Source organism: Caretta caretta, chromosome 27 (assembly GCF_965140235.1).
Source record: "Caretta caretta isolate rCarCar2 chromosome 27, rCarCar1.hap1, whole genome shotgun sequence".
NCBI lineage: Eukaryota > Metazoa > Chordata > Testudines > Cheloniidae > Caretta > Caretta caretta.
The window spans coordinates 8,722,446-8,741,354 of NC_134232.1; the positions used below are offsets into that span (position 1 = coordinate 8,722,446).

Consider the following 18,909-nt stretch of genomic DNA (forward strand, 5'->3'; position numbering starts at 1 on the left):
ATTTTTTGGGAAGGGGAAGTAACCAGCATATTAATAGTCACGTAAAACCACTGGGAGATACTAGAAACCTTAAAAAGAAAAGGAGGACTTGTGGCACCTTAGAGACTAACAAATTTATTTGAGCATAAGCTTTTGTGAACTACAGCTCATGAAACCTTGCGTGAAGTGCATGTCTATGCTATTATTTATGTATTGCTATAGTGCATAGTAGCCCCACTGGGAAGTTTACTCTTAAAGGTGACCTGCAAAGTGGTGGGAGGGAAGTAGGTTTATGCCATTGTTTGCTGCTCTGGACTGGGATGTTTAAGAAGGTTTTGGGGGGTTCCCCCTCTTTTTACAAAAAAAGTCTTCCTGGCTGCTTCTTTATGTTCAAAATGTAAGTATTTCCTATCCTGGAAAACTGTGTGGATGACTGGAGGACTAGACAAGATTTGATATCTCTAAACAGGGAAGAGGGGTAGGGGAGTAAACCTTCCATCCTTTCTGGCAGAGGAGGAGTTCCTTTCAGGCTACCTTTCTCCATGATTAAGAAGCAAAAATGAGTACACACCCGATTTAAAACAAAAAATCTTTGTAGGTCATCTTTAATTTCATCAGTGGTAACAAACTAATCCTCTTTTTGCTAAACCACTGCATACAAAGGGAGAATAAATAAAACACTTTCTTGACCCTTTCCAGAAAAGTAAGGAAGATGCCTGGTGCTTCCTCAAGGGACTTTCACAAGAATCTAGTAAACAATTGATTTTGGGGTGGGATCCCATCCTGTCATGATGCAATTTGCTTCTCCCAGATTGCTGCAGACTTGGCTAGTTTGGAATGATGACGTACAAAGTGCTTCACCAGGGATAAGGAAACTGTGTGGGAGTTGATCGTTTTATTCTGCATCATAGCATCTTTTTAAGGATCAGAGAGGCATTTTTATTGTGGGCTTGTTTGTTTGTTTGCACACATGCCACACAGCAAACTTTAGCCTGGATCCTAAAGTGAGATCTGCGCAAGTGTGGGGATCTAATCTCCTTGCAGGGATTGGGGCCTTTATTTGTATCACATGCATCCCACATAGCAGGATGTCTGAATGGCATCTCTGTTTAGGCTGCACGCCGTTCTGGGCTGGGGAACTGGCTGCTGATGTGTTGGTAAAGTGCTTGACTCATTTTGGAGCACTGCAGAAAAGGTGGTGAATAATAAATGCAAGATTTATTTTTTATCATTGTTAATTTGCATGGACCCACTTTAGGATTTATTTAATGCAGCATTTCTGTAAGGGTGTGTGTGTGTGTGTATATATATATATAATATATGCATTTCTGTAAGGGTGTGTGTGTGTTTATATATATAATATATGCATTTCTGTAAGGAGGGGTGTATGTGTGTGTGTGTATATATATAAAAGATATGCATTTCTGTAAGGGTGTGTGTGTGTGTATATATATATACATATAATATATGCATTTCTGTAAGGAGGGGTGTATGTGTGTGTGTGTATATATATAAAAGATATGCATTTCTGTAAGGGTGTGTGTGTGTATATATATATATATAATATATGCATTTCTGTAAGGAGGGGTTTATGTGTGTGTGTATATATTGGGTGGACGAGTATGGAACCTTTGCTGCATCCTAAACTGCACAGAAAGCCCTTCCCAAGGTCACACAATCTCACCTTGCACGGCTGGCCTCGCCTCCCCCCTCCAGATGGCCCCACCCACTCCTCCTGACCACGCCTACCCACAGGTCACACTTCCACCTCGCCTTGCTGGCCCCGCCCCTCCCCGCCTGCGGCGTCTCGGGCCCCGCCCCTCTCCTCCTCTTCCCAGACCCCCGCCTCCTTGCGTCGTGACGCCAGACGCCGCGCGGGGCGACGCGGCAGCGCCCCCTCCGCTCCCCGGCCGTGGCCCCGCCCCCCCGTGCCTGGCGTGGGGCTCCCTGTGGCTGGGTGGCTGAGCCGAGCCGAGCCGCGGCGGCCGCTGCTGAGACAAGATGGCGGCCCCGGGCGAGTACTTCAGTGTGGGGAGCCAGGTGTCGTGCCGGACCTGCCAGGAGCAGCGGCTGCAGGGCGAGGTGGTGGCCTTCGACTACCCCAGCAAGATGCTGGCGCTCAGTATCCGACCCGGGCCGGGCCGAGGGGAGCGGGGAGAGCCGGGGCCGGGCCGAGGGGAGAGCGGGGAGAGCCGGGGCCGGGGCCGGGCCGAGGGGAGAGCGGGGAGAGCCGGGGCCGGGGCCGGGCCGAGGGGAGAGCGGGGAGAGCCGGGGCCGGGGCCGGGCCGAGCCGAGGGGAGCGGGGAGAGCCGGGACCGGGCCGAGGGGAGAGCGGGGAGAGCCGGGGCCGGGGCCGGGCCGAGGGGAGAGCGGGGAGAGCCGGGGCCGGGGCCGGGCCGAGGGGAGGGCCGGGGCCGGGCCGAGGGGAGGGCCGGGGCCGGGCCGAGGGGAGAGCGGGGAGAGCCGGGGCCGGGGCCGGGGCCGGGGCCGGGCCGAGGGGAGCGGGGAGAGCCGGGGCAGGGCCGAGGGGAGCGGGGAGAGCCGGGGCCGGGGCCGGGGCCGGGCCGAGGGGAGAGCCGGGGCAGGGCCGAGGGGAGCGGGGAGAGCCGGGGCCGGGGCCGGGCCGGGCCGAGGGGAGAGCCGGGGCCGGGGCAGGTGCCCTGCGGCGCCCAGGGGCCGGGGAGGGGAAGTCTGTGGGCCTGGCGCCCGCCGCGGGGGTGGAGGAGAGCCCGGGGCTGGGAGCGGGTCTGGATGGGGCGGGAGCGATCCTGCTCAGGTGGGGGTCACCGTTTGGGGGGCCCTGTGGCCGGGGGGGCTCTGCTGCGGCCTGGGAGCCGCCTGGCGGAGCGGGGAGAGCAGCGCTGGGGGGCTGGCGTGTGGGGCGGGGCTGTGATCTAGCCGGGGGGTTGCACGGGGCGGGGGGGCTGTGTCTGATCTACCTTGGGCACTGTAGTAGGGGGAGAAGAGGCCGGAGTGGATGCTGGCCGGCTTTGGAGGGAAAATGGAGCTGGGGGGGGGTGTTTGATCTTGCCTTGGGACACGTGTGTGTGTGTGCGGGAGGGGGGGCGGATTTAAGGGTGAGAGGTAGATGCTGTGGGTAGGTTGCTTGGGGAAGGAGTGATATGTGCTTGCTTCTCTGTGTGGCCCACTGCTGGCTATATAGAGGTAGAAGCCGGGAATGGAGATCCTGGCAATACATGAGCCCATCGTGAGTCTCTGGACACACTGAAAAGGTTAGTCTACAACAGGCCATGCAGGCCTCTCGCCACATGCTCAGGAAAGGCCTTGCAGGGTGCCCCAAGGTCTGTGTGAGAGAGAAACTCCAGAATCAAAGTCCATACCACTGCGTAGGAGCTCTGTCTCCAGCCTCCCCGCCTCCGGGCACTGCTAGCCAGTGTCAGGGCAGTGTCTGAGCTGGCCTTGGGAGTGCTGCTTGAACCTTTCACAAGGAAGTGGAGGCAATCTGAGTAGGTTGCTTTGTGGGATGTTACAATGGTTCCTCCCCTTCTGGAGGGGGCAGTGCTATCTGGGTTTGATGAGAATGTGGCTGTTTAACAGCAAAGGGAGGCTGAGAAGTAGGGTCAGATGGTCTAGCTTGCGGGCCAGGTTTTGATCCCTTTCCAGAGAAAAGGATGTGATCTGGACACAGTGCTCTGGGGAGTGATGTATTTTCCCCAGTTTTCTCTCCCCTAAGTTTCTCCTTTTTTATATGAGTTTCTGCAGGTGAGGTTTTCATATCAGTTGTAGTGGGAGGGAGATCTGATTGTTCTCTGCTTTTAAGCTGCAGGTGTGTCTCATTTATATGGATGAGACCAGTCTCCCTCCTCTCCTAGAAGTGGAGAGGCAGTGTACAGAGCCATATGTCTAATACAGTCTCCTCATGCTAATAAACCCACCATCTCTCTCTCGCCTTGATATGTTCTTCTCTGCTTACTCTAGCAGACAGATGAAGGAGAGGAGGACTAACTATTCCTCTTCATCGGGAACAGATTGCGCAGGAATTAATGTCAGTTCTATAAAGATTTTTCTGGGGGTGGTAAACTGATGGCTAATTTACACTTTTCTGTCATTCTAGAAGTGTCAAACTACCTCAAATGCATGTAAGGTTTATGTTATCGAAAATGTGGTAATGAATGGGAAAGTCTGTTCTATGAATCTTTAGAGCTTGTCACCTGATTATTATGTGGGTGAAAGCATGACTAGAGTAACTTGTGTTCAGGTGGCATCTGCAGTAAGGTAATGTTCTTGGTAGAGACTTTAGACCTAGTGTGTGTCTGGTAAGGTTTGTCTACATGGGGAAGTAATTCTGGAATAAGGTAGAGCATGAAATTAAAGTGCAGTAGCTATCCTGCAATAACTACCCATGCACACACTCTTACTCCAGAATGAGTGACCCACACAGAGAGTTATTTTGGAGTATCTTATTCCGCAGTGGCTTATTTTGGTCAATTTCTCCATGTAAATAAGCAAAGGTTTATTGACATCTGTGCTGATCAGCAATGCCTTCTCCCCACCACCATCAAAACCATGACATAAACCCCTCTAAGCTTCCTTGACTAGAATGCGCACGGTTGTATGTACCCCTGAAAAGCATGCTGTAGATCACACGGCATCCTAGGTTCTCTACAATGTAGTTATAACAATTATTAACAAAAGAAAAAGATCCTGTCCCATGGTCAGGGAAGCCATGCTGGCAGCAGCTGAGTTTAAGTAGTTGTTGCTAGCACTGTTTCTGGTTTCTACTGCTGACCAATCGTTCCATTGTTACAGGGTTTAGTGTGGTAGAAGAATTTATATGCTGAAAATCTGACTCTTCTATTGACTTGTTCTCTAAACTCCATCAAATAGCCCTCCTTACCAGTTGTCTTTTTAGACTTGTTAAGTGTGTCTGCCTGGATTTGTTTTCCTTAATGCTGTTTTCCTCCAGAATGTCCCTCTTCCAGTGGAAAGCCCAACCATGCAGATATCCTGCTCGTAAACTTACAGTATGTTTCAGAAGTGGAAATAATTAATGACCGCACGGAAACCCCTCCTCCTTTAGCATCACTCAATGTTAGCAAGGTAAGGACCCTTTATCCTTTTGTGTGCTCATGGATTTACACTTGATTTGATTGACAGGAAGAGTTGCAGATCAGTTGCATTTCTTACTGTTAAAATACCATACTTTGCCCAATGTTTGCTTAGCTGACATTGCTTTTATGAATTTAAATCAAAATATTCATGTGCAGGTTGCTATTCTGGTTCCCCACATACTGTGAAGCACTTAGAAGTGCATTAACGTTTCTATGTTAATGGGCAGTCTGTCCATCTTTATACTTAGTGGTCATCGTTCAGGCCTAAAGTAGAGAATGTGGAGGGGGGTTTTCCAAGGTGACTAGTCCATGGACAACTGAATTCTTCATTGTGCAGATGAAAATGTGATGGTCTGGAATCTTGTGGCCATGCTTAATTAGCTGCATGTGTTTTGCCAAAGCATGGTATGGAGCATACCTGGCTGAATGGAGCTAGAGGAGGAATGGGTTATTGGCCATTTCTTCTGCTTAATGTATTTTACAAGGAAACTGACGAGGCCAACTTTTTTTGTCTTGGGTCCAACTTGCTGTTCAGCCAGTGCATACCTGATTTTAGTGCTGATCACCAGGCTTGTCTAGGTTAGTACGGTATGTGTACACTTTTTGGTCCTGTTTACAGTGTCAAAATCCAGGGGGCTTTTGGACGTGATTTCAACATGGCCTTGTCATGGAGACTGGCTCTGTGTCTTAACTATCCTGAAACGTGCCACAACCTTGGCGTCTAAACTGCTGTAGGTGCAATTTGGGACCACGTATAGTCCACTCTGCACCGTAAGACCCCACTCAGTCAGTCAGGGTTTTGCTGTGTTGTGACTGGACTCAAGCAAGGCTTATAGGATACACGGACCTATGATCCTAAGGCCGTGTATACATCATGGACACCACAGCGGCACAGCTGTACTAAGCCGCTGTAACACCTACAGTGTAAACCTTTCCACTATGCAGAGGAGGTTTTTCTGTTGCTGTAGGAGCACCCACCTCCCTGAGCAACTGTAGCTATGTTGACAGAAGCATTCTTACCATCCACCTAGCTGCATCTATGTTGGAGGTTAGGTCTACATAGCTACGGTGTTTGGGTATGGATTTTTCAGATCCTGAATGCTGTAACTACGTCCACCTAACTTTTAAGTGTAGACCAGGCCTAATAATGGCAAGCTGGCATCTGAATGTTAAAGGTGTGTGAAGTGGCAGTGACCGAAGGCTTCCTGTGTTCAATACCTCAATGACTATCTAATGTTTTAAGTTCAGTTAGCATCTCTTCTAGAAAAACTGCAGCTGTGTGGAACCCTCTGTTTCCTGCTGAAGCCCCAGTATTTCAGCAGTAGAAAGTCACAGCGGGAAGTGAAGAGTAACTTTCCTGTGTCTAAGTGCAGTGGAAATCTAGGTAGGTGGATTACAATCACCTGAGCTGGAATTTAGCCAGGACACTAGGGCTAACACCCATAGTCTTATGTAAAAGTGCAGCCGGCTCTTCAGTGACCACAAGTGGTCAGGATCTCTCGGCCAAAAAGTAGCTTGCTTCATAGTGCTGTCTCCTTGCAATGCTAATACAGGGTAGTGCATTCCTTGCTCACAGAGCTTGCCGTCAGCTGAGTCTCCCATCACTGCTACCTGCAGCACCCAGGTTTTCTTTGGCAGGTGGTATGGTCAAGGACTGACACTATTGGCTACAAAATCACAGGTCAAAACCGCTTGTATTTGTTTCCCGTTTTGGAGGTGATGCTAATGGACAGAAGTGGCTATGGGCAGGTTAACACTTAAGCAGTCACCCTTCCAGCCCATGTTTGCCATGTGCCCTTGCTTTATTCAGTCTCCAATGGATTCCCATCAATTGGCATTTTCGCGCTCTTGTGAGCAGGTCAGAGTTCCTATGGAGGGAAGGCCCAGAAGCCTTGAAAGACACGGAGTGTCAGTTGTATCTCGGGGATCTGTGTGTAACTTGAATGTAACTTCCCCTCTAAAATAGATCATTTCTGGTTTTCAAGAGGTACTGTCTGAGAAATGGAAAGGGAAATGATCCGGTGCAGTCAGATAAGTTGGATGCCTTGTGCTAAATGCCCCAGCCAACTGGGCTGGGGAAACAGAGCGGTGTAGGGAAGGTGTAGCTTAGTTAGGGTTTTGCATGATTGGTGCTGGTCTTCTAATGGCACCCTGGAGCGTTGGAGAAAGGCTTTAGCCCGTAACTGCATGGTAGACAAATACATCCTTCAGCTGCATTTCAGTGTACAGGCGAGTCTCATCTTACGCGCATTTAACATGTGCGAATTCAGCTTTCCGTGGTCGGCAAAAACAAGAGAGAAAAATAACAATTTAGATACTGTACCTGTAGTGCGGGCGATTCCGCCTGCCGTTACACTCAATGTAATTTTGACCATACGCGATTTTTGCTTTACGCACTGACTGCAGACTGAAACCCCAGCGTAAAATGAGACTCGCCTGTAATCTTAGTGAGGGAGGGAATGGACACAGTTTCTGGCAGGGCTGCCTCAGCTTGATGGGCCTTTTGGGGGTTAGCATTCTTCCGAGTTAAAATCGGAGGGCAAGCGGTCAAAATTAGAGATTTGGAAGCTTCAAGGTATAGATAAATTTTGGATTTGGCTTTATTTGATTCATTTTAAAGTGGAGGGAGGTTTCAGGGCAGGAAATGCAGTTGAGAGAAGCAATCTTAAACAGGGTGTGGCTGCCATTTTTAAGGAAGTTTTTAGGGGTGGGTGGGAGAGGGGGAAAAATCTGACCCAGGTGGTGGTAATTGCTAACAGACAAGGTAGTATTTGTGGTGGGTGGAGTTCCCAGTATAGCATTAAACGTTCACTATAGAAGCCATCCACAGTAAGGTAACATGACACGATACCTAGGAACCACAGGCTTTGTCCCTAAACACAAGTATACTCCTTTTGTGGCATTGTCTGTGGCTTATGTTAGTTTCGTTTTGCTTATTGATGGATTATTGTGTTGACCAAGGTATCAAATGACCCAATTACTGCAGAAACTTAATTACACCTTGTAGCTGCATCACCTGCTGTAACTGTAAATGCTACTACTTAGGTGTAATAGATGTTACAGGTCCTTACTTGGCTATGGGGGGGGATCACTGTATGCATAGCACATTTAATAGTGTATTAACCAACAAACTTATTCAATTAAAAGCACTTGGTTAGTTATTTTGCTGGCAGGAAGGCTCTATAGAAATTCTTCAGTGCAAGAAACCCAAATGAATTGCCAGCGGAAGTACAATTTGAAGTGTCCAGAAATCTGTCTGTGTTCCCATAATTAAAATATGGTCTTTGCCTGATTGAGACGACTGCAGCATTTTATACCTCTTGCATTTACAGAACTCCTCTTCCAAGGGCGGCTGTGTAGACTGTTGTCTGGATGCTTCAGGACTGGGAAGTAGTGCAAACTGCTAGCTGGAGTGTCAGAGGAAGTTAAAAATGCTACTAAAGGGATGTAGAGAAACTCTTAACGGAGTACAGATTTCATATGGGGGCGGGGGATGATGTATGAAGATGGAAATAGAGAGCTGCCATTTAAAACAGCAAAGAAAGTATTTGTCTACACTAGTCCTAGGTGTGAATGGAAGAATGAGGGACGGGGAGTGAATGTTGGAGATTCGGTCGCGGGTGGATGTGGCAGTATGGAGAAGAAATCCCGGATCCAGCACAAATAAAAGAGCCCTGGGAAGGGGAGGTGAGCAAGCAGGGAAAGTGGAGAGAGGAATTTAGTTAAGGTGAAACTTGAAAACCAGGAGGCAACGCTTCTGAATAGGACTGGTAAATGGATGTGCTGCTAGAAGGCAGGATGGAGAGAGGGTGATATGTTTATGCATCCTGCGGTGAAAGTCAAACTATGGTATTTGTGATGCCCACAGGACCTGGCTGTAAAAGATTATAACAGGAATTGCCAAGCATTAAGAAGGGTAGATGATGAGGATATTTGGTCAAGATGTGGCTGAACGAAGACAATTTTGCAGTTGCAGTGGTGGGCAAACCAGGGAGATGTTCTGGAAAGGATCTGAATTGAGGACTCTTCAATCTATGGCCTTGGGAGCAAAGTAAAGGAGTTGGAGAAAGGAGAACTGTGAAACAAACATTATTTCCCCGGGTGCGAATGTCGTCCTTTGACTAATTTAGTGTTAATTTCACTGGTGTGTTCAAGCCGGGAGCTGGCAGTCCACTTAGGAAGCCGAAGGCTCAAAAAACGAGTTTAAGGAGCTAGACTAACACTTGAAGGTAGCCACAAGATGTCCTATGCATGGGCTGGATGGAGACTTATTGGCTGTAGTGTTTCCACCAGAAACTAACAGTGGTTTGAAGGGAGGCTGTAACATAGATGGCTTTGGGGCTTGTCAACCGCTTTGTTGCTGTGAGCCCTGCGTTCAGCCGCGTACAACCAGTAAATTGCCTCTACCTCCTAGAACCCTTTTCCCTGGCTGCACAGCTCTGTAGAGAGGATGCCACAGGGACTGTGCTCCTGGGGCCTGAGACATGGCTGCAAACAACTAAGCCCACTTCAGTAAAAGGCTGGCTAGAGATCGGCGTCTGCCTCACCTTGTTGTAACTAGACTGCTGGTTTATACTGACACCATTACTAATGTGAGCTTGTTCAGCCTGTGCGATGAGATGTCACTCTGCATCTGTATGGTTCTGAACTGGGAGTGGCCCTCTTGGGATAAGAGGGCAACAGGTCTATTTGTCTAATTAACTTAGTTGCCATTTAGTACCTGGGGGGTGAGGAGTCTCAGGGGAGGGGGGGACTGAGGAATGTGACTAGGCAGCTTATTGGAACTCGGTGGCTTTCTTTTAGGCTTGCACGTATTCATACCATTCATATATCTGTGAATAGGGAAGGGAAGTGACTCATCCATTCACAGAGCTCTTGCACAAGGTGTATAGCTGAATCTGCTTAATAGGCTCATAGCAGCAAGTTCAGATGCTCTTTGGAGACTGGGGGAGCTGGAACGGCCGAGTATATTTGACAGTGAAACTGCTTTGAATGCTTGAATTGGAAACAGTGTGAACTAGGCTTTTGCAGATGCAGTTAATTTTTCTCTTCTGTAGGTAGCAGTGGTAAGTAATAGAGCACATCCTATGAGCTCTTATGCTTCTGTAAGGACCTTTCAGATTAGGAGCTTGATATGTGGGATTAATGAACACCAGTAAATGTGAGTTTGTTACCCTTAGTTTCATTCTTCAGCAGGTGACTAAGTACATTGTTCTGGTCAGAGGCTGAGGGCTGGAATCCTAGGGGTTTCCCCTTGATCCCTCCTTATTTGTAGGTGGACTAAAGCGCTGTTTAATTTAGGGGGGGAGGAATCCCTAAAGCATTCTTTGGATGTCTGCAAGTCTTAGACGTGCTTTGCTTTGGTTTACTGTGTTTATGTTCCTGGCTGGGGGTCTAGTTATGTGAAGACAGTGATATGAGCTCTCGGCCAGCGGAGGCATTCCCCCCCTCCGTCTGGCAGTGCGTGTGACTGGCCGCTTGGTTTTGACGCGGTGGGCTGCTGTGTAGAATGCACTCACTCCCTCATGGGGGAGATTTGCTCCCTACAGTGTAATTTCTTGCAAAGGCAGGGTCCCCACGAAGACCTGACTGGTCTCTCCTGCATCTCTCACATGCCAGGCCACTGGACAGGGAATGTGTATCCAACGTAGCCACTGTTTTGAGTTAAGTCAGCACCCAAATGGACAAAGAGCCTGTCTGAGCATCCAGCTCTCTCAGTGCAGAGGAGTCTTCTGCTGAACGCTTCAGTGTCTTGTCAAACACAAGAAGCTGGGAATAAACTGCTGGTTGTGTACAATAAGAATGAACTCAGTCTCTCAGCTACAGAGGGGGATGCATTACAGGTCCAGCCTTCACTGGGAGCAAGACCATGCAAACTGCCACCCTGTTTAACTGAGGCGGTTAAGCGGCTCCTAGAACCGTGACCACCCTGGGCATTCTCTCTGCTGACAACTAGGTGAACCAACCATACTTTGCTATAGAAACCCGTTAAAGCAACCCTTCTCAGGCAAAAAATCCCTGCTCCCACAAGTCAGGGAAACCGTATTTTGCAGCAGCCATATAGAAACATGGTTGTTGCTTAGGTGACTTTTATCCACTGTAAATTACCGGAAAACTATGTTGAAATGAGTCTTGTAATCCAGCTACCAAGTGAGATTAGCTCTGAGTGATCTTTAACTAAACCATCAATCAGCAGCCAGAAGGATTGCTAATGAGCAAGAGCAGGATTCCCCCCATCCCCTTTTGGTATTACAGCTTCACAGTTCTTCAGTAAAAGTCTCATTCACCTAAGCATTGAAACAGGACACAACCAGCTGCTTTTTGGCTAGATTTTTTTCTCTCTCTGTGGGTGGAGGGGAGATCGATCTTTTGCTATTGTCGAGAATTGTTTGTAGCAAAGTTCCTCTGCTCTGTGGTGCGTAGGATTTTCATACTGGGAAGGGGGTGTGGGGGAGAGAATCTTGATGATGCATCTCACAGCTGTGTGAAATGTGCCATTTCTAGCTAATCAAAGGTGACTTTCCTTGGGATATTTGGTGTGAGCCTTCAGGAAGACTGTGCCCTGGGACGGGCTGTTTTGCGAGTTGGCTCTGTATCTACAGAAGATGTTTTCTAGGGATCAGCCGACATGAGACGCTTTCTCCTTTATGGCAAAGAAGCATCTGCATTCTGCTGGCAGTCTGTTAACTTTACCCCTGTCGTCCCTGTTCTGTGAGCTGGGAATGGATCCCTCTCGTGGGGACTATAGCACAGAGGTTCTCACCCTTTTTCTTTCTGAGGCTCCCCACCTCCCCCCCCCCTCGCCCCTCCAACATCCTATACAAACTGCATGGCCCACCTGGGCCACCACAACTTGTTTTCTGCATATAAACGCCGGGACTAGCGTTAGGGGGTGGCAAGCAGGGCAGTTGCCTGGGACCCCATGCAACGGGCCCCGCCAAGCTAAGTTGCTCAGGCTTCGGCTTCAGGTGGCAGGGCTCAGGGCCCTGGGCTTCAGCCCCATGCAATAATTACTCTGCTTTGTGAGTGGAGTAACTATTCCAGAATAAAATTGCTCTGATTCTAGACTAGAGTCCACAGAGAGTGTGTGTGGGGTTGTGTGTCCTGAAGTAGCTATGTTGGGATAGTTATTCCAACATAACTCCGCTGCTCCGATTTCCTGTGTAGACAAGCCCTCATAACCCCAATAACCCACCTGTTGTTAATACCTGAAATGACCACGATTCTGAGATTAGGAGATGGGCAATTCTGCTGCTGTGTATTTGACAGCACATTTGTATATAATCTCTTTTTTTTCTTGCGTGTGTGCGCTTTGCACAGAAATGAGGGGGCACAAAATAGGAGAATGTGACTGTAAAGCCCCAAAGTTGTCAGGGGACTCCAGGGCAGATGTGGTTACGAAAACTACCTTAAAAAGACTAGACTTTTTTTTTAAACTTAGGTACATAAAGGTCTTTGAGATCTTTGAATGAAAAGGGCAAAAGTCTGTTTGCATCCTCTGTTTTTTTGCTACCATCAAACGAACTTAACCTGTGATCTAAACCATGAAGTGCAGAGATGCATTTTTAAAATGTGAGAAACATGCGTAGCATGAGCATTTAAAGTACCTAACTTCCAGGGTAGTGCCTGACGCAAACAGGCATCATACACATTTTCTCAGTAGGCTTTCTCTGTGTGATGGAAACGGCCCGTCTCACAAGTCCAAATCCAGCCCTGATCAAACAAGCTGCTAATACCTGGCTGTTCTGTGACTTGCATTAAATGAGCTGGCAGTCTGTCCCATACCTAGTTGGTAGGAATCTGTGTCATGGTTTTGGGTGGGGTTTGTTGGCCATCTCCTCTGAGAGGCTAAGCACTGAATGGGCTGGGAGACTTGCCCTTGGAGGTTCCCTGTCAGGTCTGTGTGGTACTGATGGCAGGCAGTGTCTGGGAACCTGTAACTCAGGCTTGCAAAATTACCATGAAAATGTTTTCTTTTTCCCAGCACAGAAGCTACTAGACTCTGAGCACCTTGAGGCAGGGACTCTTATTTTAGCGCTGCACAGTGCCCGGCCCCGTGGGGCCCTGATCCTGGCTAGGAATACATCTCCTTTGTATAGTCAGAACTATTTGTAGTGGGGCTGAATCAAGGGAGGAGTGCATGGTGCTTCAGAAGTGCCAGCTGCATGAGAGGAGACAGTCCCTGCCCCAGAGATCTTACAAGCTAAGTGAGCTCTGTACTCTGACCACTCAGGAGTCCAGTGCGTATCTGAGCTCTGGGCTGGAGCATTGTTGCTTGCACTAGCGTGGTCCTGAAGTCTTTCTGCTGGAGCCCCGCTGTTGCTCAGTTTAATTTCCCCTGTGTTTACTTCAGTAAGGCATGTACCAGGTTATTTCTGGAGCCGGTTGCCTTTATGCAAACCATTTCACCAGCAGGATGCACCTCTGTCAAATGCAGGCCAGCCAGTCTTAATTTCTCTTTGCCGCTCCCTCTCTCCCACTCGGGACGCTGCTGTTTTGTGGTAAAAAATCAATAACGCTCCAGGTCTTTGTTTCCCTCCCTGCAGCTTGCCAACAAAGCGCGGACAGAGAAGGAAGAGAAGATGAGCCAGGCGTATGCAATTAGTGCTGGTGTCTCTCTGGAGGGACAGCAGCTTTTCCAGACTATACATAAGACGTAAGTTGGCTGCGGGAGGGTGGCTGGGAGGTCTTTGTTTCCTTCACCCTCAGATACATGCGTGTGCCTGTGTTCTCTAGCGGGCGGGGTAACTCTTCCTGGGATGGATTCCGAGAGCTTCCCTCTCGCTGGTGGTCTGTCTAGTCACTCCCAACTACCCATACATGTAACAGGACCTCCAGGCTCCTCTGGGTTGGCCCCGTGTCCGTGATTGCTGCCCTCCCCCATTGCTATGTGCGCTGTCCGGCCTTCCATGGGCCCTGGTCTGCTGCAGATGGACTGGCCAAGCTGCCAACTGCTCCTCTAGGCCACACTTCAGCTCACTATGTAGTGTGGGTGGAAATGGCCCCATGGGACGGAGAGTCTCAACCCTGCCTAGCTTCCTCAAATTACAGCTGGAGCTGTGCCATTTCAACCCTCTCCCTGGCCTGTGGCCTTGTGAGCAGTTGGACTGAAGTGCAAGGGGTTTGATTAGCCAATGTCCCAGCCCAAGGCACAGTCTAGTGTTACAGGTACATGGGAGAGCTCCTGCGCTTCAGAACGCAATCAGATCTGCAGTTCCTCAGCGCGCCCTGAGCATGCTCCCTTCCCGGAGGGCTTGCACCTCTACCTGGCAGAGTGACTTGTAACTGAGAGGCGATGTCGTAACTCCAAGCCCACAACAACGGCTCTGAGTGGTTTCAGAGTAGCAGCCGTGTTAGTCTGTATCCTCAAAAAGAACAAGAGGACTTGTGGCACTTTAGAGACCAACAAACTTATTTGAGCATAAGCTTTCGAGGGCTACAGCTCATTTCATTGGATGCGTGCAGTGGAAAATACAGTGGGGAGATTTTATATACGCAGAGAACATGAAACAATGGGTGTTACCATACAGACTGTAAGGAGAGTGATCAGGTAAGGTGAGCTATTACCAGCAGGGGAGAGAGAAAACCTTTTGTAGTGATAATCAAGGTGGGCCATTTCCAGCAGTTGACAAGAACGTGTGAGGAACAGTAGGGGGGGAAAATAAACATTGTGTAATGACACATCCACTCCCAGTCTTTATTCAAGCCTGATTTAATGGTGTCCAGTTTGCAAATTAATCCCAATTCAGCAGTCTCTCGTTGGAGTCTTTCTGAATTTTTTTTGTTGAATTGCCACTTTTAGGTCTGTAATCGAGTGGCCAGAGAGATTGAAATGTTCTCCGACTGGTTTTTGAATGTTATAATTCTGGACGTCTGATTTGTGTCCATTTATTCTTTTACGTAGAGACTGTCCAGTTTGGCCAATGTACATGGCAGAGGGGCATTGCTGGCACATGATGGCATATATGCCATTGGTAGATGTGCAGGTGAACGAGCCTCTGACAGTGTGGCTGATGTGATTAGGCCCTATGATGGTGTCCCCTGAATAGATATGTGGACACAGTTGGCAACGGGCTTTGCTGCAAGGATAGGTTCCTGGGTTAGTGGTTCTGTTGTGTGGTATGTGGTTGCTGGTGAGTATTTGCTTCAGGTTGGGGGGCTGTCTGTAAGCAAGGACTGGCCTGTCTCCCAAGATCTGTGAGAGTGATGGGTCGTCCTTCAGGATAGGTTGTAGATCCTTGATCTAGGAGAGGTTTTAGTTGGGGCAGAAGGTGATGGCTAGTGGTGTTCTGTTATTTTCTTTGTTGGGCCTGTCCTGTAGTAGGTAACTTCTGGGTACTCTTCTGGCTCTGTCAATCTTGCCGCTAGACAGATCTCTCATCGGGACGCTGCTTCCCGTAATCCTTCCCTCGAGGTACCGGCTGTGCCTTCAGTGATGTGCTGGCCCAGCCACGCCCCCAAGGCTGGTTCATCAGGATGGGGCAGCGGCTCACTCCTGTCTGCAGTGATCTGGTTTCAGAGCTACCACAGCCAGTGTTGGGAACGGGTGGGGGCCCTTTTGAAACCCATATGAGAGGGGAGGTAGGCGGGTGGGAGTAGGAGAGTTATGGCTCCGGAGCTGCTGGGCAGTTGTGGGTGGGGGTGAGTGTACGGCGGTATTAATAAAATCCTGCCCTGTTTCTGCCTTTCCCAGCATTAAAGACTGTAAATGGCAAGAGAAGAACATAGTGGTGATGGAAGACGTCGTTATCGCTCCTCCGTACCAAGTGGAAAACTGTAAAGGCAAGGAGGGAAGTGCCCTGAGTCACGTACGCAAAATAGTGAGTAGAGGGAGGGTGAATCCCCCCCCACGTAGGTACCTGTGGGACCCCATCATTGTCACGTGGAAGAACCCTTCCCCCCACTCGGTGCTGTCTGCTCCCAACGAGGAACGGTGCATTGTGTCCGAAGGGTAGCTGCAACTCTTGTTCCAGTCAGTGCCTGCAGCAGGGTTTTGAATTAAGCAGGAAATGGTTTAAAAGGGGTCTCCTAATGGTCCACTAAAGGGGCCTGGTGTCTCCTGTACCTGTTTCCTGTGGAACCTCTTGCTATGGAGCCAAGCCGCTTCCAAGGCTGGACTCTGCTGTCCGGTCCCTGTCCCGGTTTTACTGACGGAGCAGTCAGACTGTGGAAGGAGTTATGGGTTTGATATTAAAGCTTTATCCACTGGGGAGTTGTGATCTCCCTGGCACCCACCCCAGGTCACATAGACCATGGGTTCTCAAACTGGGGGTCGGGACCCCTCAGGGGGTCACGAGCTGTCAGCCTCCACCCCAAACCCCGCTTTGCCTCCTGCATTTATAATGATGTTAAATATATAAAAAAGTGTTTTTAATGTATAAGGGGGGGGTCGCACTCAGAGGCTTGTGAAAGGGGTCACCAATCCAAAAGTTTCAGAACCCCTGACATAGACCAGTCTCTGGGGAAGAGTATGCCGTTCCGTACTGCCTGTGTCTGAGTGTGTCTCTTTGCAAACCGTGTAGGACAAATACAGCTGTTGAGTTCTAGCTGAACCATTGACGGTCTCCATCTACCAGGGTGGAGGAGGTGGAGCATGTGCCCGTAATCCCCATCCCAGCTGCTGCAAATCCCACTGGTCGCAACGATTGCTTCTGGTCACCATGGACCACTTTCTCGCATGCGCCTGGCACCCACGAGACCCGGTCACCCCTGTTCGCACGCCATGTGAAATTGTACAATTAAAACTCAGCAATGTTGATCCATCTTCTCCCTTTTTCTCTTCCCCCCTCGGCCAGGTTGAGAAACATTTTAGAGATGTGGAAAGCCAAAAGGTAATGCAAGGTTCACAAGCACAGCAAACACAGAAGGAAGCCACCCTGTCATCCTGAGTCCTGCCCCCTTCCGATCACCGGGGGCACTCTTCCAAGATCCAGCAGAAGCCGACAGGATTTCTTCAAAGGAGGCCGGGGCGGGGGAGGGCCAGGGTTCTATTTTATTTCCGGGGGGCTCTTTAACGGGGAGCTCCCCACTTCCAAACTTTAGACTTTAAAACAAAAAAAGAGAATAATTTAAAAGATCATCCATTACTTGACTGACAACCTTTCTTTTTGTCCGCCATGTTTTCTCCTAGGACAGTCAGACTTTGTTAGTTTTATTTTTGACTTCCTTTCCTCTTCCGCCACCCCACACAACACCCCCCCTTTTATTTTTGTAAAGGGGGTCCACCATTCTCCCCTCCCTTCTTTGACGTAGGAGAATCTGCCCTTCCCCCCAATACCCTGCTAAAAATAAAAATAACAATCTGACTGTGTTAACTGAATCGGGGCCTTTCTGCCACCGGCATGGTCCCGTTTTAATTTTGTTTGCACAGGGCAAGGCTTGAATTAGAATTATTTTTCTTATCTTTAAATATATATATGAATATATATATTAAAATGTTCTTTAAATATTTTCTGCTTCTAGCAGTTCTCTTCACCGGGATCATGGCAAAAAAAAGAAAAGGCAAACAACCCTCCCCACCCCTAATCAGCCCTGGCAGAGTTGGTGGCTTTGCGTGTGACACTCTGGAGAGTTCACACACACGAAGACTGGGGATTTGGGAGGGCAGGAGGTGGTGGTGCTCCCTAAATCGTAAACCTCTTCTGACAGCTTTCTTACTGTCCTGTGCTGAAGGCGAGTTGGCCTGGTCTGGGAAGACACAGGCGCTAGGAATAACACAGGATGGTGCTGCTAATTTACTCCTCCCTGCCTCCCACGGTACGGTACAGCAAAGCCGTCTCTTGTCCTCAGTGGGCTGGCAGATCCGGAGACACGGTGGCTTTCTCTTGCACCGCGTTGGCTCACGCCACCGACTATCGTGCGTGTTAGCTCGTGTGTAGGCTTCTGTCTTTTTCAAGGTCAAAATTATCCAAATGAACTTGGATAGCAGGCCGTTTGTGCTTGATCCCCTTTCCGCTCCAGGCGTGCGTGCGTCTGGGATCCTTACAAGCTGGGACACGGTTTGTATATGTCCGAGTGCCCATGCAGAGAGCTGCACTGTGCTCCATTTGCTAAGAGAGCACGAGGGCTTTTGTCACTCTGTCAAACCCAACCCTAAAAGTCTTTAGTCACCGGGCTGCCTTCCCCTGTCCTGTACCGTACCCAGCTGGCATTCATGCGTCGAGCCATTTGGCATCGCATGCTGCATGGGTGACTGTAGCCATCGGCTCGGCGGCAAGCCAGATTATGGAGCCGGTGAAACTGGCTTCCTCCCAAGCTAGGCAGGGGTACGGCTAAGCTACGGAAGTCTCGCGATTATTTTTTATTTTTTGCCATGATCTTCCCCTTCCCTTTTTTTTAAATAAATGGATCAAAATTAAATAATTCAAGCCCTGCCTTTAAAAGAAAAAAAAAATGGAAATTTTTTTAGTATTGTTTAGCAAAACAATAAAACCCAAAATTTTTTTAACCATCAAAAGTGTCTGCATTGGTGGGTTTGTTTGGCTGCAGCCTGGTGCCCGGCGGTGAGGCAGAGCAGGGGTTTCGTGCAGGCTCGAGCACACGGGACCCTCCTCTGGGTTGATCTGCCCTGGCCTTCGATTGACTGCCTTGCCTTGCTGTCCTGTTGGAAAGGCAAGCTGCCTGCTTGGAGGGGGCTAGGCTTCCGGAGAGCAGGGTGCAGGACTTGAACAATGTCCTCATATCAGGGGGACACCGTTGGACCCCCCACAGTGTAGGTACTGGCGCGGAGGGGGAGGTGGGGGGGTGAAGCACAGAGCAGAGACTGCTTCCAGCTGTGTCTTTGGAGCTGTGGTGCATAGTGCCCCCCCTGCTGTAGAGAGGGGTGGGGGGTAACAGCTTGGTACTGCTTTGAATTGGC

The 18,909-nt window shown here is 49.3% G+C and overlaps 1 protein-coding gene across 1 annotated transcript; it reads left to right on the forward strand.

Annotated features, from left to right (window-relative positions):
• The first annotated feature begins 1,892 nt into the window (after window positions 1-1,892).
• LSM12 (LSM12 homolog) lies at window positions 1,893-18,507 on the forward strand. Its single transcript, XM_048830289.2, has 5 exons — window positions 1,893-2,101; window positions 4,907-5,040; window positions 13,598-13,707; window positions 15,745-15,871; window positions 16,847-18,507. Exons 1-5 carry the CDS (start codon window positions 1,981-1,983, stop codon window positions 16,937-16,939), a joined length of 585 nt encoding a protein of 194 aa, XP_048686246.1. The 5' UTR covers window positions 1,893-1,980; the 3' UTR covers window positions 16,940-18,507.
• Window positions 18,508-18,909: the final 402 nt, after the last annotated feature.